Below are 21,067 nucleotides of genomic sequence, written 5' to 3'. Positions count from 1 at the left end.
TCACTCATCCGTGAGTGGCATTACATGAGCAATAAACCCCAACCACCCTTTGGATATAAACCTGCACAGGCTCAATCCGAGTGGAGTGCCTTAATTACCCACTAAACCACCAGGCACCATAATTTGGTTATATGGTTACAAGCCAGCACAGTAAATGGTTTCCTGGTGTGCAGGAAACCATTTGACTTGTCACTCAGTGTAGAGTCACCTGTAGACAGAAGGAAGAGGAAAGAATAACGGAAAGAAGGACAGAAGAGGAAGGAAGGAAAGAAGGACGGAAGAGATGAAAGGGCAGTCACCTGAGAGCAGCACTACATCAAGTGAGTGGATGGTTAGTGCTCTCACCTACCACATCACAAATTATTATTATTTGTAAATATATTTTCTCTTCCATCCTTCTTTCCTTCCATCTTCTTCTGTCTTTCTTTCCTTCATTCTTTCCTCGTCCTTCTGCCTACGGATGACTTTACACTCCCTCTTCTGTCTTTCATTCCTTCATTCTTTCCTCTTTCTTCTGCCTATGGGTGACTCTACACTGAGTGACAAGCTAAATGGTTTCCTGTACACCAGGAAACTATTTACTATGCTGGGTGGTAACCATGTAACCAAATTTTCGTGCCTGGTGGTTGAGTGGGTAATTATTGTGCTCCAATCCGATTGAGCCGGTGAAGGTTTATATCCAAGGGATGGTTGGGGTTTATTGCTCACGTAATGCCACTCAGGGATGAGTGAGGCTGGTCACTTTCATCTTAAATGTCAGGACCAACTGCCTAGCCCCGGGCTCCTACGCTCCTCATAGGGCAATGTAGGATTGGATGATGGATGGATGGATGGATGGATGGATGTAAATATATTTATTGCCTGGCAAGAGATAGATAGATAGAAATATATTTGTTGTGTTATTGCAGTTACTAACATAGGCAGCAGCTATCTATCTATCTGTCTATTGCCAGACGCCATAATCCCGTATGGGGTGGCCATTTGACTCTGAGTTATATGTTTTACAGGGAGGGGCACTAACCCTCCACCAACCCACTTGACACATAGGGAGCACGTATGGTTCGGTTATATGGTTACCACCCAGAGTTGTAAATGGTTTCTTGGCTTACAGGAAACCATTTGGCGTGTCACTCAATGTAATGGCACCTGTAACGGAAAGAAAAGCATTAAGTAGTGACAGGAAAGATGGGAGAAATAGGAAGAGAGGAGGGCAGGCACAGAAAAAGAATGATAAAGGCTAAGGAAGAAGTAGGCAGCACTACATCAAGTGAGTGGATGATGGTCGCCACCACCTACCACTAGGCTGCAGCTATTTTATGATAATATGCAGCTACTTGATAGTCAGCTGCCAGTAATTATAGCTTTAGAATCATTCCAAAGAAAAGTGGCCCTTGAGTTGATAAACAAAATCATAGTTTGGCCTGCCGCCACAGAAAGGTTGCACATGCCTGAAGTTGATATCATGTGATGGCCATGCAGTCACTGGGTATTAGTATAGTTGAGGTAACTTCCTTCATAATGAGAGTACTAAAATCACTTGAATAGCTTGTCCCCTCAGTATATTAGTATCAGTGGGAATGTTATGGTAAACTCTCAATTGCCCATTGTAATTCAGCTAAGCCCTACAGCGGTTAAAGTGAAATGCCAGATGTTGCACATCCGGCGCAACATTTGGCTTTGAGCCGGATATTGTGATTCTGTCCATGTCAGCCCTCTATCCTAAAAACTTTACTATGAGTTCATCATCATCATCATCATCATCCGGACCTCCTTTCCCATTCAAGGGCAGGGTGAGGAGTAGCGATGTCCAGACAGCACAAACTTGCCCAGTCCAAATGGGCCACACTTCAATTCACTCATCATTCAAGCCACCGGAATCCTGGCTCTACCGGATACGCCAAAAACATTCACCACATTCTGCAGCTTCACACAAACGTATCTGATTTAGTCAGTCCGGACGCTGCCATGCTGACAAGGGGTGCCACAATCCCTGATCATGCATTTCTCCTCACAACATTCATCCAGCCAGCTCGATCTCTTGTCAGTTCCCTAGCCTCACCGACTGCCAAACCTCTCTTCCTCAAACACTCATCCACCATATCTCTCCACCTTCTCCTTGGCCTACCTCTCCTCCTCCCTCCTTCAAATTTGCTCAGATATACCTTTTTCACCACTCTATTGTTATCTATTCTTTCCACATGACCATACCATCTCAGGACACTCTTCGATTCTGGTGTCCACTGACTTCCTCACTCCACACCTTTCACGAATCACCTTATTTTGTATCCTATCCACCCTCTGTACTCCACATACATTCCTCAGCAGTCCAATCTCCACTGCTCTTAATCTTGGCTTTTCATTTTCATGCCACACCATCGTCTCACACCCATATGATAGAATTGGCACTAACACTGCCTCGTGTAAGCCTCGTGCAGCTGCAATACTCAAGCCTCTGTTTCTTATCAAGGCCTTCATTGCACCAGCCACTTTTCTTCTTTTATGTCACTCTACTTTCAACTTCTTTTGCACATTTTCCTCTCTTTTCTATCACTGTACCCAAGTTTTTGAACTCTCTCACCAATTCCAGTCTCTCTCCATTCACTGTGGCATCACACTGGGAGTCACCTTCTCTCTCAGTAACCATCACTTTACTCTTCTCTACATTTACTCTCAAGGCACTCACAGACATCAGCAAAACTCTGCACTAGCCTACCAAATTCTTGTCTGGTACTTGCAAGCAGTACTGTATCATCAGCATACAACAAATTTGAGATATTCCATCTAACACCATTCATTACCAATGCCATCCCACTCTCCATCACTCATGTTTTTACTTCTCTCATCACCCCGTCCATGTATATATTGAACAACCATGGCAACCTTGTCGCACACCTACACCGATTGTAAACCATGCACTTAGATGCCCATTAACTCTTACACTTGCCTCGCTATCATCATAAAAACTTGACAGCACCTAGCAGCATACCATCTACACCATATATGCACAAAAATCCCTCTCTGTCTACTTTGTCGTATGCTTTTTCCAGATCCATGAATGCCATAAACACCTTATGGTCCTTTTCACAAGCCATCTCTGCTATCTGTCTCACTGCAGATAGTTGATCCACACATCCTCTGCCACTCCTAAAGCCACCCTGTTCATCACTCGCTAGGACTTCTGATGTCTCTCTTGCATTCTCTATAATAATTCTTCCATATACCTTCCCTACCACACTCAATAAACTTATGCCACGATAATTCTTGCACTCACTCACTTCATGTAGGAGAGAAGTGGAGGAACGATTAGGGAAATATGAATTGGAGCAGATGGGGGACGTGGAAGGTGTGTGTAGGATATTCACAGAAGAAATATGTGCAGCATGTGATGTGGTGTGTGGGGTGAAGAGAAGACGGAGGGGGGTGCAAGGAACAGCGTGGTGGAATGAAGAGGTGAGACAGGCTGTGCCACAAAAGAAGAAAGCATACATTGAATGGTTGAGAAATAGGGGCGTGGAAGAAGTTGAGAGGCAGAAGAGAGAGTTATATGAAGAAAGGAAGAGAGAGGTGAAAAAATTAGTAAGAGAGTAAGAAGAGAGTGGATGAGGAATTTGGAAGTTAATTTGATGTAAAGTGGAGGGACTGTAAAAAAATGTTCTGGAAAGAGGTAAACAGAGTTAAACAGGGTGGCAGTGAAGTTAGCAGGGGAGTGAATGATTGTAGATACTAGTGGAGAAGGGAGAAAAGTGAGCAGGTGGAGGGAACACTTTCAGGAATTGTTGAACATAGAGGATGGAAGTAATGCGAGTATAAGTGGCTGGGGAATGGCTGGGAGAAGGAGGGAGGTAAGAAGACAGGAAGAAATCAGTAGGATAGAAGTTGTGGAAGCAATGAAGAAAGTCAAATTGGGGAAAGCCCCAGGAATTGATGGAGTGTGTGGTGAAATGCTGAAGCATGGGGGAGAGATTGTAGTAGAATGGATGTGGAAGATGTGCAGATTGGCCTGGGAGGAAGGTAGAGTCCCGGAGGATTGTAAGTCAGGTATAATTATTCCCTTGTACAGAGGAAAAGGGGAAAAAAAGTGTGTGGTAATCATAGGGGCATTTGTCTTCTTAGTGTAATAGGAAAAGTGTATGGTAGGATACTTATTGACAGAGTTAGAGAAATAACAGAGGAATTAGTTGGAGAGGAACAGGGAGGCTTTAGGAAGGGAAGAGGTTGTGTAGATCAGATATTCATTCTTAGATCTTTAGTGGGAAAGTTTCTAGAGAAGGGAAAGAAGTTGTATGTGGCTTTCATGAATTTGGAGGAAGCATGTGATGGGGTGGATAGACAAGGATTGTGGAAAGTATTAAGAAAATATGGAGTAGATGGGAGGTTGTTGAATGCTGTGAAGAGTATGTATCATGGAGTTAAGGCTGCAGTGCATGTGGATAGTGAACTGAGTGAATTTTTCTCTTTGAAGGTTGGGTTGAAACAGTGATGTGTCATGTCTCCATGGTTGTTCAAGCTGTACATGGATGGGGTAAGAAAAGAGGTACAAGGTGGGGCAGTGGATATTGGAGTGACCCTGGTGAGAGTGGGTAGTGTTTGGAAACTCCCTGTACTGTTGTTTGCAGATGATACTGTGCTGTTAAGTGAAGACGAAGGGGAGTTGCAAGGCTTGGTGGATGAGTTTGGGAGAGTGTGTAAGAAACTAAATCTAAAGGTGAATGTAGGGAAAAGTAAAGTTATGGTCTTTGAGAGAGGTGAAGTCAGTGAATGTACAGTGAGGTTGGATGGTGAGGAAATGGAAAATGTGAGTACGTTTAAGTACTTGGGTAGTGTGATGAATAAGGATGGAAGTTTGGAGGATGAAGTGCTTGAAAGGGTACAGAAGGGAAGAATGGTTGCTGGTTCCTTGAAAGCAGTGATAAGAAACAGGGAAGTGAGTGTGGAAGTGAAAAAATTACTACATGACAGTATTGAGATACCAACTCTAACGTATGGAAGTGAAGCTTGGACGTTGTTGGAAAGACGCAAGTCAAGAGTGAGGCCAGTGGAAATGAGTTATTTAAGAGGAGCCTGTGGAGTCACATGGAGAGACAGGCTGACAAAGGAGGATATAAAGGAACGTTGTGGTGTGGATGTGGATGTGATAGAAAGCACTAGGAGGAACACACTGAGGTGGTTTGGCCATGTGGAGAGGATGGAGGGTGAGAGACTGGCAAGGAGAGTGTATGTGGTGAGATGGAGGGTGGGAGAGGGAGGAGGAGGAGGCCAAGGATGAGATGGAGGGATGGAGTGGAGAGGTATATGAGAGAGGGGGGTGTGAGTTGGGAGCAGGGCAGTGAAATGGCGGTGGACAGGGCGACGTGGAGGCGATTTGTTTGTGGCCATCCCGTACAGGATTGAGGCATCTGGCAATAGATAGATAGATAGACATCACTCACTATGAGTTAAAAATGAAAACTAAATATATAAAATCAATACTGTACAGTAAGGCACTACTGCATATAGTGTACAGTATACCGTTTTGTGTAGTGTACACACCAACTGTTAGCATTAAGAGGGTACAGTACTGTACTGTACTGTATGATACACATAATCCCATGTGTTCAAGTGGCAAATGTCTCCCTCTGAGATTACTCCAGCTCCACCACCTCAGACTCGATCTATGCCAAGGGTGCTGGAGTAGGTAGTGGCGACAGAGTGGCAGAGGGAGTCAGATTAACATCCAGTGAGGCTTCTGACTAGGAGGAGACCTCAGGTAGAGGTGCCATGGTTGAGGTGCATGGCTGAGATGAAGAAAAATTGGGTGTAATGGTGCCTGACTGTGGTGAACAATGAAAATGTGAGGAAGTAGAGGGCTTGGGTGATAAAGGCCAGTATGAAATGGATGGCTGGGGCGACAGAGGACGATGTAAGGAGGTCGAGGGCTGTGGCGACAGAGTGGTAGGTGTCATGGAGCGGACAAAGGACATGATAGAGGACTGCCTGGGGATTCTTCTCGACTATAGCTTTATTACAGTCTCATGGCCCTGTTGCAGGAAAGTGGCCATGGTATCGTCAAAAATTGGCTGCCTATTGGGATGCTCGCAGTAGTTGAGAAGGATGTCCTCTGCATCACAAACCTGCTGGAGCCTCAGGATTTCTGCCACTTCATCATCATCATCATCATCCTCTTCCTTTTCCACATCAGGCTCTTTGCCCTCTGCAGTCATGGACTCCACGGCTTCCCCGATGGACGGCATCTGGTACCAGGGGTCTCCCTCGTTCACTTCCAGCGAGTCGTGGATTGTGTACTCAGTTACCTGTTCTCCTCCAGCGTCTGTACACTGGATGAAGTCCTGAGCTTCAAAACCAATAAAGTCAGCAATGGCTTCTTCACCCTTGAGGAGCTTGTTCTGACCATGGTCAAGTGTGAGTGCAGAGAATTCCCTCCAAGCCTGTGCCTAGTCTTAGAATGCAGACTTGAGGGAATACCACTTGAGGTTGGCCAAGGTCTTCTGCCCCCTACTGTCCACGCCTTGGGCTGCCTTCCCCTCATCCTCAAGCACAACTATTGTGTCTTCTATAAACCTCTTCCGGTACAGCCGGTTCCTTGAAAGATTGAGGTTGAATTAAGGGGCAAGAACATAACCCTAATACGGCCTTCATCTCCAACCAACTCTGTCTCAGAAGGATGAGCAGGAGTGTTGTTGAGGAGCAGCAGAGCCTTCACTTGGTCATGGGTGAGGCTAAGACTCTCCATTTGATGACAAATAATATCATTCACAGAATGTTTGTAGAACCAATTTTAAAGATCTTGGCTGTAAACCAAGCCTTCAGCGAGTGGAAATTAATCACTGGGAGACAATCCATGAACCTTCAGAGACAACATGGCTGTTGAGCGTGCCCCCTACAACGGGTTTCAGAGGATGGGAGCCTGTTGCATTGGCACAACACAAAACAGAGACACGCTGTTTGCTTCCCATATGACCAGGTATCAACTTCTTGTCAGCCAAGGTATGAGTCAGCACTGACCTTAAGAACAGTCCAGTTTCGTTAGCATTTATAAACCTGATTGAGACATAACCTTTTTTTTGTCAATCAGGTTTTTGAGGTTGGTGTGAAATTTATCTATTACCTCGGTGTCTGCATCCAGCACCTCACCATAGGTCATCTTGTTGGACAGCCCATGTTGAAGTTTGAATTGAGTCAGCCAACCTTCAGACACCTTGAAATCTATGATCCCCAGTTGCTCGCGTATTTGGTGGTTGCAGCCTGCGGCTTAATGGGACTCACAATCACACTACTGGCACGCTGTTGTTGAAATCACTTCAGGCAGGCCTGGTTGAGTTCAGAAAAGCGTGGCTTGGCTATCATCATGCGTTTGTGCCGTTGCACAGTCTCACCATGTTGACCCTGGAAGAACATCTTGATGCAGTGTTTGTCCTTCCACAGATCCTGCGATGTGGCTCCAGTGCATGTTATAGTGCTCCATTAGCCTTGCGATAGTCCAGCCTTGCCCCATCTTCTCGATTATCTCCTTGTCCATGGAGGAAACGATATAATGTCTCTTTGCAGGCGGCAGAGGTGCCATCAAGACGCAAGGCCAGCAGTTCCTGCACCATCCAGGGCACTACCACAAAAGCCACAAACTTGGCTATGATGCACAACTACTGTACTGTTGTTACGAGCACTTTCTGGCCATAGGTGAGGCATGTCAGGAGAAACAACACGGATAGCAGGAGAAACGGCACTGGGGGGGTGGTAGGAGAAATAGCACTGGGGTTTGGCATTCACACTCGTAAACAGTACAGCACACAATACAGTAATCCCTTGATTATCTGACACAATAGAGCCAAAGACATAACGATATTGGCAATGTCCGGATACAAGCAATGTCCGAATATGGAGCACTATCCTCTGCTATACCCATACCCAAACTATACCCATACCCAAACTATACCCATACCCAAACTATACCCAACCTACTACCTATACCCAGCCTGTATGTATGGTACCCCTCCTAATTTTGACAGTGCTTTGCAGTGTTTTGGCTGTATTTAGACATTAAAACACACATTGCAATATGCAATATAATCCTGTGTATCTCTCTATCTATTTCGAGACGCGTTAATCCCATAAGGGGTGGCCATAAACAAATTGCCTCCATGTTGTCCTGTCTCCTGTCATTTCACTGCCCTACTCCCAGCTCACACCCCCCTCTCTCATATACCTCTCCACTCCATCCCTCCATTTCATCCTTGGTCTCCCCCCCACTCACATATATTCCCCTTATCAGTCTCTTGCTCTCCATCGTCTGCACTTGGCCAAACCACCTCAGTGTGTTTCTCCTAAAGCTTCCTATCACATCCACATCCACACCACAATGCTCCTTCACTTCCTCATGTGTCAGTCTGTCTCTCCATGTGACACCACATGCTCCTTTCAAATAGCTCATTTCCGCTGCTCTCACTCTTGACTTGTGTCCCTCCAGCAAGGTCCAATCTTCGCATTCATACATTAGAGTTGGTATCACAATATGTCATGCAGTAACTTTTCTATTTCCATGCTCACTTCCCTGTTTCTTATCATAGCTTTCAAAGAACCAGTAACCTTTCTTCCTTGTTGTACCCTTTCAAGCACCTTACCCTCTAAACTTCCATCCTTTCTCATCACACTACCCAAGTACTTAAATGCACTCACTGAGAAAGCAATGCATAAAAAAAAAAAAAAAAAAACTACCAATATGCACAGTACCCCTCCTAATTTTGGCAGTGTTCTATGATCTTTTGGCTCTTTTTAGACATCAAACCACACATTGGAATATGCAGTATGATCCTAAACACTAAGAAAAAAATGCATAAACAACAAAAAAAACAAACATACAAAAACTACCAATAAACACAACCCTACCAATATGCACAGTACCCCTCCTAATTTTGACAGTGTTCTGCTGTCTTTCAGCTTGTCATAGATATCAAAACGCACATTGGAATATGCAATATAATCCTAAACCAAGAAAACAGTGCATAAACAACAAAAAAACACAATAACCCTACCAATATGCACAATACCCCTCCTAATTTTGGCAGTGTTCTACAGTCTTTCAGCAGTATTTAGACATCAAAACACACGTTGGAATATCCAGTGTACAGTAATGCTAGACACTAAGAAGACAATGCCTAAACAACAACAAAACACAAAAACCCTGCCATTATGCACAGTACCCCTCCTAAATTTGGCAGTGTTCTGCAGACTCTCAGCAGTATTTAGGCATCAAAACACACATGGGAATATCCAGTGTAATGCAAGACACGAAGAAAACAATGCATAAACAACAAAAATCCACAAATATCCAACCTATAATGTACAGTATCCCACCTAATTTTGCCGGTGTTCGCTGGTCTTTCAGCTGTATTTAGACATCAGAACACACCTGGGAATATCTAGTGTAATGCTAGACACTAAGGGAGCAATGCATAAACAACAAAAGTCCAAAAAAAAAATCAAGACAGCAGTTGCAGTCATTTTAACCCTCTTGGAAATTCAAAAAGTTTCTGGGAAATCAAGAGTGATGGCTGACTCCATGGCATACAGAAGAACATTTCTTTCATTTTTAGTATGTCCCCTGGAGGTTAGTATAAATTGCTTACCATCATTTTTGCTGGTGTTTATTCGTGGTAGGTGGGGGTGCTGACCATCCACTCAGTCGATGCAGTGCTGCTCTTGGGTGTTTGCCCTTTCCTTTCCTCCCTCCTTCCTTCCTTCCTCTTCTGCCATTCTTTACTTCATTCTTTCCTCATTTTTCTGCCAGCAGGTGACTTTACACTCCCTCTTTTGTCTTTCTTTCTTTCATTCTTTCCAGTTCCTTCTGCCTATGGGTGACTGTGCACTGAGTGACAAGCTAAATGGTTTGCTGTACACCAGGAAACTATTTACTATGCTGGGTGGTAACCAAATAACCAAATTATCGCACCTGGTGGTTTAGTGGGTAATTGCGTCGCTTCAGTCGGATTGAGACAGTGAAGGTTTATATCCAAGGGATGGTTGGGGTCATTGTTCATGTAATGCCACTTAGCGATAAGTGAGGCTGGTTACTCTCATCTTAAATGTCAGGACCAACTTGCCTAGCCCTGGACTCCTACGCTCCTCATTGGGCAACGTAGGATTGGATGATGGATGGATGGGTAGATGGAATATACTATAAGATAATCTAATAAAAACAGACAAAACTGATGAGTAAAAGTACAGAAAAGCAGTGAGAATAAACTTGTTGGAGAGTAAAAAATACCTTCAAATAACTTCCCATCATCATAGTGAAAAATTTTGCCCGCACCGTGCAAGTGCCAAGCATATGTGTAGATGCAGGATTTCATGAGCTTTCTCGTGGTCATTTTGGAATTTCGATGTGACCAATAGTGTTCGAATAAATCGCAAAAAAACTAAAAAGCTCACTGCTCACTGATGGTGATGCAGGGATGATGGACGACAAATGGGTGAGGGAGGACTGAGGGAGGAGGAGGGAGATAAGCCAGGCAGCAGTGAGCACAGGGAGGGATGGAGGAGGGATAGGGGGGAGGAGAAGCGAGGATTGTAAGGGGACTTTCACCGTTTGGTGAGGAGGCGGACAGGGACTTTTGCTCTGCTGGTGGGTTAGGCTCTGTGTTACTCATCCGAGGCCAGTATGCCGGTACTTTCCCATTGATCTGGCCGGCTGGGGGATTTTGACCATTCGGTAGAGAGCTGAATAGCCATTTTAGCTCAGCGTGTGGGTTACATTCTATTACCCATGCATGGACACGGAGGCCGGTGAGCCACCCATAGGACTTTCTTGACTTTCTAGGCTGGATGGCTGCCAAAGCCGGAACTTTTACGTCCGGTTACGGACAAATAAATCCGGATACTGACCTAATAGAGCCAAGGCCTAATGTCTGTATACGGAGCATGACCGGATATGGAGCATCTGGATAATTGAGGGGTTACAGTAAAACCTCAGTATAATGGACTTCAGTAGACTGGAATTCACTTTTATCGGAAATGGGTAGCTACAGGACTAAATTCTTATATATTGGAAAAAGTCCAATAAAGCCAGAAGCAGTCTGGACTACCCAACCACTTCAGCTATGTTCACCACAATAAGGTAATAAAAGACGTTTTTATCAGTGTATTGCACATTACAGTATTGCAGTACACTGTACATGTATTATAATATTATACCATTTGATTATTGTAGTGATGATATATTTCAGTACAGTTCTGCAATGGTAGCAAAAACTGTTTAAAAACCATTAGTGCAAGCTGGACTAATGTTTGATATACTGGAAAAAGTCCAGGTTCACAGGGGGAAGTGCAGATGTTGCTTTTATCAGAATTTCGCTTTTTTTTGGAATTGCTTGGGCCCCAATTACTGCATTATAATGAGGTTTTACTGTACTGTAATTTTACAATAACAATAGAACACTAGGATATGATCACTGACAGGCCACAAGCTTTGCAATACAGTACTGTACAGTACAGTACACGACCTTGAACATAGGATGCCACAGATGTACTGTACAGGATCAGGGTCTTGTGACCGCGTGGTCGGAAGAGTGGAACACACAGATGTGTCTTCACTGAACAACATCCTCAGGTGAGAATGAGAGCAAGTGGGTATTCTTGGCTCGCAGAGTGAGGCGGATTCTGATTGGCTGGCATGTAGCGAGTGGTTTAAATGGCTCCCGAGTTTCAGGAATTCCCCTGGCACTGGTTGACTATCACTTACGAACTGGTTGAGACCCCCCAGTGCCAGATATTGCATTCGTTGGATCGCTGGTAATATCCTGTTTCAGCATCAGATGTTGCATAAAAACCACCAGATATTACTTTAACCCTTTCAGGTCTCAAATACAGTGCTTATCAGAAGTATTGAGCGCCCTGCGTCCCTCCTATGAAACAAACCTTTCAACATTGAAAAAACATGTAAATAATGCATTATATTTACCTTTAATGCTTGGTAGGGTATCCTTTACGCTTCTTCATGGACCTGAGACGTCGTGGAAGTGAAAGGGCGAGGTTCCTCAGGTGCTGGGGTGGTATTTTGGGCCAGGAGTCACGAATGGCTGCTTCCAGCTTAGGCAGAGAGGTCACGTCCTTCCCTTGGAGATTCTTCTTTACGAGGTACCAGAGGTTTTCTATCGGGTTGAGGTCTGGGCTATTGCCTGGCCAGTCTTTCATGAAGGATACCTCGCAGTCATGAAGCCAGTTGGTGACCGATTTGGCTTAATGAGCAGGTGCACCGTCCTGCTGAAACACTTGTGCACCTGTGAGCTTGAAGGACTCAGGTAAATGATCACAAAGAAGCTCCAGGTAAACGTCCTGATTCACTCTGCAGTTCTTGGGAAGCACTAACAAGCTTCCCCAAACCTTTCCCAGAGAAACAACCCCATACCATAAGTGAATCAGGGTGTTTAACTGTGCTCTCCACATAACGGGGGTCATGCGGGTCACTACCTTTGTGCCGGTACATGCGTGCTTCTCGATTACAGGTAACACTAAACGTTGCCTCATCAGACCACAACACTGACAACCATTGGTCCTCACCCCAGTTAAGGTACTTGTTAGCAAAGGCAAGCCTACGAAGTCCTTGGTAACATGTAAGAAGAGGCTTTCTCACAGGCGTGTGACTTGTGTAACCAAGTTCATGGACTCTTCGAGACGCCGTGCACAGTGAAACCTCACCAAACACTTCCGGGTTGCTCTCCTTAATTTTCCTTGCACTCACACAATGGTTAGACTCCATTGCACGTTTTAAAACATTAACAGACCTCGGGGAAGTTTTCCTGGGCCTACCAGATTGCGGTTTCTTTATTGGAACGTCACCACTATTTTCCACTTGACAATCGGCACACCACCTCTGCAATGTCGATCGAGCCACACCAACCAAATCACTAATTTCCTTCGTGGGGTGGCCTGCTTCCTTTAGAGCAATGATCTGTGATATGATTTCACTCAAAAGTTTACGGGTAGGGGCCATAACAAAGTGGCAAAAGCCAAAACACTGCGGGACACTAGGTAAAAGATGGCGCAAGAAGAGAGGGAGGCGCGGCGGAGTTCCTCTCTCTCACGCAGCCCGTAGGCAACTGATGCAGGAGCCAACCAGCGCACAGTAAGGCCTCAAGCTGCCGTGACGTCATGTTAGCGGCCCAAACATCTGGCTTAATTTTTAGTACCAAAAACGGGTGATTCTTTTTTCACCAAAAGTATTGCACGCCCTGCCATAGGCGCTTAATACTTCTGACGAGCACTGTAGGTCCCAATGTCAGATTTGAGAGATGCATTTTTTGAAAAAAAGTCAAGGTTTGCAAATAAAGAAAAAATATCATATTCATGCACAGGGAAGTAATACACATCTGCCTGTAAAACATTAGAGCTCTACTCGCCATACAAGTGCTGCAAAAATGATGGGAAGTTGTGTAGCAAGTGATGTGTGGTAGTGTCATGAGTATTGCCATCTCAGTGGGTAGTTGATTTCTTGGTGCGTAGCCAACATGATTGGATTGTTTGTTTCCATGTTTTTCCATAAAAACAGTGCACTAATATATGTACATTATATCTCACGTGATTTGTGAATGATTCTTGAGATGTTTTCCTCACAAACAACAAACTAAACAGTTACAAGATCCTTATAAAACTATCACTTACTAGTTACTACTAATTTATTTTACTTTGCTCTTATTTTGCTTTAGTACTGTCCAAGGCTGTGGAAGTCTCTCATACAGGCATCAACTCAGAGCAACATCACATTCGGCACACTTCCACTTGCTTCTGACTCTTTTCTTGGCACGTTGAGTTGTATTTGCACACACAACACACTGCTGGATTCTCTTTTTACCTGTTCTAGTTGGAGGGATTTCTACCAGGTAATGCCTAGACATATATTCTCGGCATTCCAACCTGTCTGGCCGGTGACCGTTATCTGCAGCAGGGCAGCCACGATATGCAGAAGTAGTTGGGCCATACTTTGTCAGCATTTCATACACCAGGTCATGTACAAAATCTTTGAGGGTCGGCTTCTCACCTGTCTTGATGAGACAGAAGTTGTATGCATTCAGGACACACAGATCTACTAAGCGGAAGAAAAGCTTGCGGTACCACTTCAGTGACTTCCTCAGACATTCTACGTTTCCAGTTTGCATGTCTGCTTTGTCTATCAACCGCATGTTTTCAGTGTAGTCCATAACAATGTCAGGCTTCATGATATGGGCTTGAGTCCTTGAGTCCACCTTGCCACTATCAACCGTTTCACCTTTATGATAAGTGGTAGGGAGGTAGACATTCCGCTTATCAGTCCACTTCACTGCAAGCATTTCTTCGCTCTTTTTTCTGTCAACTTGGCCACAGACAAGGCGAGGAAACTGTGGCATCCCCTTCCTCTTGTGCCCCACAGTGCCACAAGAGCCAGTCTTATTGTCGTGAAGAAATTTAGAGAGAGCTGGGCTGGTATACCACCTGTCTGTATGTAACAAATGGTTCTTATCCAGGTACTTATTCATCAGTGTCTTGACAACTGCACCTGACACTCCTAGTGGGTCTCTTGCTGGTATATCTGTTGTTGCTCCTGTATACACTATAAAGTCCAGCACAATACCTGTTTCGCAGTCACACAAGACAAACAATTTTATTCCAAAGTGATGGGCCTAACTAGGAATAAACTGACGAAAGCTCAAACGCTCCTTGAAGAGTATCAGGCTTTCATCTACGACCAGCTTTTGGAATGGATGGAAGTATTTTGTGATATTGTTCTTTACTGCCTCCAAAACTGGATGAATCTTGCAGAGTGAATCATTTTGATCTTGTGACGTATTGTCTGCAAAATGAAGGTATTGCAGAAGCAGCATGTATCTGTCTCATGACAAGTACCTGACAAAGACAGGTAGATACGTAAGAGAATCCTTCTTCCAATAATCCTTTATTGCATGTTTCCTGACCGGAGGCATAAGCATAGTCAGTGCCAGGAAGACATACAACTCATCTACAGATGTGTCCTTCCATCTATGTACACATGAGAATTGGGAGAGCCTTGTGAATCCACCTGTGAATGTGAAGTACTTGTTGGTTTCACTAACAATGAGGTCCATTATTGCTGCATCAAAGAACAGTTGAAAATAATCCAGGAATGTAGAATCCTCAGTAATGTTGCATGTGTCATCTAGACCACTTCACTCATGAAAATCATACATATGTGTTACGAAGTTATCCCCGTCAGTCCAATTATACACAGGTGCAGGATGGCATGCACACTGCCTACGTGCACCACATGGGGATTGAACAGGTGTTGCCTGGTCATCTTCACTGCTACTGGAATCACTACTAGAAGTTTCTCCAAGTGCTTCAATGCCAGACAGACTTCCTACAAGCCCTACCTCCTCAGTTTCCTCTTCCTCTTCCTCCTCTTCTGCCGAATATTCATCAGACAATGCAGTAACCAGTGCTACAGCCTCAGGCGTGCTTATTATTCTTGATGGCTTTTTTGGGGGGTCAACTGATGTACTAGGAGGCTTAGGTAACCCCTGTGATGTTGAAGGACGTGCTGGGTCATCAGGGGGCTCTTGTGATTCACCTGAAGTTGAAGGGCGTGCAGGGTCAGGTATCTTTGACCCGGGCAGACAACGTGACTTCTTCATCACAATAATAACACAAAGGAACTGACCTAGTAGGCCTAGTGTGCTTACCTTGAGGTCTAGTGACAAAGGAGGGGAAACGGGGGATTATAAGGGGGGTAAGGACACAGGGGTAAGCCTACGAGCTTGCCTTTTCCAAGTACAAGGGATTATAAGGGGGGATGAGGACATAAGGGTAAGCCTACAAGCTTGCCTTTTGTATGTACGTATGTTTCTTTTATTGTTGCTAACTATATCATCCTGTGTTCTTACAGGCAGCAGTAGAGACAGTGATCAAATATTTATTATTTCTCAAAATTGACAATGTTATAAGTATAACCAGGAAATGTGAGAAACTCATGAAATATAGATCAGAAGAAAGTAAGGAGACGCTAACAGTCATTTGTCAGTGAAAAAGGCAACACTCGCTGCAAGCGTATGTCCGCCTGGTAACAAATAAATGCATGGTACGTGTATAAAAGGCTACAGAAACAACCTTGGAAACCTAAATCATAAATCTGTATTTATTTTCCCTCAACCAGACACTCTAACACCCAGGAAATGAATAAATATTGAGACATACAATACGGAAATCTCTTGCTTGCCTGTGATATAGCAGCTATGTGCATTGGCGGGAGGCAGGGGTGGGGGATTGGAGGGAGAGTGGAGGGTGGAGTGTGGGAGGTAGAGGGGTGGGGGATCAGTGGGAGGTAGGAGGGTGGAGAAAGTAGGGGTGGAGGATTGTAGGAGAGTGGAGGGTGGAAGGTAGAGGGGTGGGGAATCGGTGGGAGGTAGGGGGATGTAGGAAAGGGGATATGAAAGGGAGGAGGGAGGTGAGAGAGAGAGAAAGAGAGAGGGGGGCCAATTGGGGGGGTTGCTATGTATCCTCAAGAGCAGTAAAAATATATTGTAAACAATATTCTATTGCTAAATGAACTGTCTGATACCAAAATAGTAAAAAATATTGCCAGATCAACAGTATAATAAAACCAATATGTGCAACCCAACCTGCCACCATGATTAGCTCTTCCCAGACTTTGTAAACTAAAATATTGTGATCTGCGCATGCCTGGTAAAAGCAGACGGGTCTGGGGAGTGGCTCATATCCTTATTTCATTCACCAACCTCATGCAACAGTTTTCATTAATGCCTAAATATGCTGCCACGGGAGTGGCTAGGAGACCCCTACCGAGAAAGCCATGATAGTGGTCAGGAGACCTGAAAGGGTTATTAGAGCCAAGAAAGCTGCATCGAATATTGCATTGGGCCGAATATTGTGACGGTGGATAATTGAGAGTGTACTGTATTAGTATTTTGCAGTTTTGGTATTAATACAGTAATAGAAAATAGAGACATTCCCCAAAGTCTAGAACATCCTTTGAACCAGAATCTCTCTGTTCGCAAGCTTGTGTAGCTTTATTGATCATTGGTAACATGGTAAGGCAATGTTCTCTGATATGATACAATTCAGATTAATGTAAATGAGTTTTATTTATTTATTTACATTTTATTTTTATTTCTTTTAAGATAAGTATAATATGAGGAAGGGAGCTGGAGCATCTGAGGAAAAGAGAATGACTGAAGATGAGATGGTATCAGTTCAGGATAATGAGAACAAAGAGGAGAAGATGAGTGTGGTGCAGAAATTCAAGCTGATGTATAAACAGTATTGGTATGTGCTGATTCCAGTGCACGTGGTGACCTCTGTGGTCTGGTATGGCTCCTTCTTCATTGCAGCAAAAAGGTAAAATGGTCTAGTTCTTAATTTTTCATTCTGACATCTGTTCAATCTTTTAAAATCCTTTTTTGTTCCTTCTCAGTGAAGTGTGTATTGTTGTCTCCTATTTCTCTCTCTCTCCTTGTTGGATTTTGCATAGTTTTTAATTAGATTTCAACCATATCATTATTTTACTATACAGTTATTTACATGTTAGACAAATTATATATTAAGTGCAATAATTTATGTGTCCTAAAGCAGTTCTGCATAATTTGGAACCATTGTAGGTTAAGGTAAAATGGTCTATCTCTCAGTTTTTCTTTCTGACATCTCTCCAATCTTTTAAAACCTTTTTTTGTTCTTTCTTCATGAAGTGTGTATTGTTGTGTCACATTTCTGCCCCTTTGTCGGAGTTTGCATAGTTTTTAATTAGATTTCAAACTTGTTATTTTACTCTACACTAAGTGTATCCAGTTATTCACATAGTAGACAAATTATATTTGGAGTATGGTGATTTATGTGTGCCAAAACACTTCTGCTTGTTTGGGAATCATTAAAGGTGTGATTGAATTATAATCATTGTGTTCCATGGTGAGATCAACACTGCAATTTTTTTTTTTTTTTTTCAACGATCTGACATGAAGGGAAAAACTGTCACAGATTGCTGACTTGATTACATTGAAAACTGTGGAAATGGTAACTGATTGTTTTATATCCCAGAACCCCACCTGTATACAGTAATAGGCAATATGGTAAACACTTTTCCTCACTTACAGTGACTAAGAACAGGGGAAATTGTCCAAAATATAATGATGTCTGCCTCTCACTCGTGACAACTGACAATTTGAAGTGCATCCAGTCTGAGGGACTGGATTGGCCATGTTTAAATTGATTCTGCTACTGTAAGTCATGAACCAGATGACCCATGTCTCTGATTTGATTCATAACATAACCTGCTTGGTAATTATGACAAAAAAGAAAGAAATTCTAAGCAAGCCTGAGAAAACTAAATCATCCAAGGGGATAAGAGTGGCATCATGGAATGTGGGAAGTTTGAGGGGTAAAGGGGGGGAAGATGCTGAGGCATTTAGTAGGAGGTGGGTGTATTGGGGAAGTGTGCTGGAAGTCAGGTATAGGGGAGGATCAGCCAGTATGATTACCGGGAGGGATGGACATTACCAGTTGTTTTGGCAGGGTAGGGCAGATGGATGTGACGGTGTGGGTGTGTTGGTTAAGGAGAGGTGGATGGTGTGTGTCATGAATGTAATGAGAGTCGGTGAAAGGATAATAGCAGTGAAAATTTTTTTGGTGGGATTATGTTTGTTTGTTATATTAGGGTATGCTTCACAGGCACGCTTTGAAAGGATTGATTCTGGGATGACCTAATACATGTACAGTAGTATGTTCTATGGGCGATGATGAGATTGTAATTTTGGGAGGGGACTTAAATGGTCATGTAGGTGAAGCAGCTCAAGGATATGAAGGAGTACATGGGGGATGTGCATATGGAAATGAGAAAGGGGGAAGGAAGTTTGGGTAGGCATTGAACATGATTGTTAGCAACACACATTTTAGGGAAAGAGAGAGTAGGTTGATTACATACAAGTCTGGGGAAAATAGCAGCCAGATAAGCTATATTCTGGTCAGGAGGGCACATAGGAGGTTAGTGAGGGATGTTAAAGTTGTAGGGAGCGAGGAGCATGTGCAGCAACACAAAAAAAGAAGACCTGTTCACCTAGGAGGAAAATATGGAAGTTGAAAATCAAGCAGTAGCAGATACCTTCTATAGCAAGATGAGTAGAGTAGGTTGAACAGGGAGATGTTGATAGAAGTGTTAGTGAACAGTACAGAGCCCTCAAGAACAACCTCTTGAGAGTTACTGATTCAGTGTGTGGATGAACAAGGGGTCCCCAGGACATAAAGTAACTTGGTGGTGAGATGAGTAAGTTAAGAAGAAAAGAAGGCTTTTACAGGAATGGAAGAAGGGTGGTAACAGAGAGGAGTACTTGGTTGCCAAGCATAGGGCTAGAAAAGAGGTTTACAGGGCAAAGTCCAAGTCTCAGAGATGTTAACTTGATAACCCAAATAGTGTGGAAAAGAAGAATTTGATATTTAAGATGACAAATCAGATGAAGTGGGAGAATAGGGCTATCATAGGTCAGCAGTATGTGAAGAATGATAAAGGAAAGGTAGTGGTGAACATTGGGTGTATTAAAGACACCTGGAGAAAGCACTACAACCAGTTGTTGAATGATGAGCTTGACTGGGACAGGGAAGCTTTAGAGCCAGCAGATCCAGTATCTGGCCCTTGGCCTTTGATTGACGCTGCTACTGTGAGCAAGGCAATAGGCTCCGGTACGGCCTGCGGACCCTCCAAAAAAACGTCTTCTCTGGCACTTTGGAGCTGCAGATTGGGAGGCCCTCAGGCAGTACTTCTTTGATTTTCCCTGGAATGATTATTGCTTCCATGGCCGGGAGCCATCTGGGTGTGCCTTGCGCATTACGGAGGTTATTCTCTTGGGTATGGAAGCATACATTCCTTTCTCGTATCCTTTGACTAATGCACGAAAGCCTTGGTTTAATCACGCTTGTTCTAATGCTGTCCGCAACAAGGAGAGGGCCTATAAAAGGTACCGGAGCCAACCCACCCCTGAATCACATCTTTTATACATTTCTGCCCGGAATCGTGCTAAGTCTGTTCTTCGCCCTGCTAAAAATAATTTCATCCGTACAAAATGCTCTCAACTCTCTAACTCGAACTCTTCCCACTCCTTCTGGCACCTTGCCAAAAACCTTTCTAACAACTTTACCTCATCATCCTTCCCTCCTCTTTTCTACTCTGATGGCTCTGTAGCTATTTCTTCTACTGATAAAGCAGATCTCTTCGCTCAGACTTTCTCCTCCAATTCCACCTCAGACGATTCCGGTGCTGTTCCTCCATCACTTCCCCCCTCTGACTTCCTCATGTCTAACATTAAAATTTCTTCAGCTGATGTATTTTCTGCCATTGCTGGCCTCAGTACTAATAAGGCATATGGGCCTGATGGAGTCCCTCCTGTTGTTCTCAAGAACTTTGCTTCTGTGCTTTCACCCTGCCTAGGCAAACTCTTTCGCCTTTGTCTGTCAGCTTGTACCTTTCCTTCTTTCTGGAAGTTTGCTCTCATTCAGGCAGTCCCAAAGAAGGGTGACCATTCCCAGCCCTCTAACTATCGTCCAATTGCTTTAACATCCTGTATCTCAAAAGTTTTCGAGTCTATTCTTAATAGAAAAATTTTAAAGCATCTTTCCTATCACAACCTTCTTTCTGATCGTCAGTATGGGTTCGGTTCCGTCAGGGACGTTCCACAGGCGATCTTCTCACCTACCTTTCAGACTCCTGGTCATCCTCCTTTCGGGACTTTGGCGAAAGCTTTGCCATTGCACTTGACATCTCAAAGGCTTTCGATCGAGTCTGGCATAAATCTTTAATTTCCAAACTGCCCTCTTACGGTTTCTATCCTTCTATCTGTGCCTTCATCTCTAGCTTCCTTTCTGGTCATTCTATAGCCGTTGTTGTGGACGGCTATCGTTCTTCTCCTAGATCTATTAACAGTGGTGTTCCTCAGGGCTCTGTCCTATCACCAGCTCTCTTCCTTTTATTCATCAATGACCTTCTAAGCTGTACATCTAACCCTATCCACTCATACGGTGATGACTCCACCCTTCACCTTTCCATTCGATCTCACAACGTCCGTCTCAGCAG

At 43.9% G+C, this 21,067-nt stretch overlaps 1 protein-coding gene across 2 annotated transcripts in view; it reads left to right on the top strand.

Annotated features, from left to right (window-relative positions):
* Window positions 1-21,067, top strand: part of LOC145413618 (uncharacterized) — a 142,423-nt gene that overhangs the window by 55,082 nt on the left and 66,274 nt on the right. For both annotated transcript variants that reach the window (XM_080283274.1, XM_080283272.1), the window contains exon 4: window positions 17,136-17,352. In XM_080283274.1, coding sequence (XP_080139400.1) covers window positions 17,136-17,352 — 217 coding nt within the window. The remainder of the gene's footprint in view (window positions 1-17,135; window positions 17,353-21,067) is intronic.

Source organism: Coenobita brevimanus, chromosome 97 (assembly GCF_032717465.1).
Source record: "Coenobita brevimanus isolate Jiangsu-jjx chromosome 97, ASM3271746v2, whole genome shotgun sequence".
Lineage (NCBI taxonomy): Eukaryota > Metazoa > Arthropoda > Malacostraca > Decapoda > Coenobitidae > Coenobita > Coenobita brevimanus.
The sequence above is the reverse complement of the archived record's forward strand: the minus strand, read 5'-3'. Positions and strand labels throughout refer to the sequence as shown.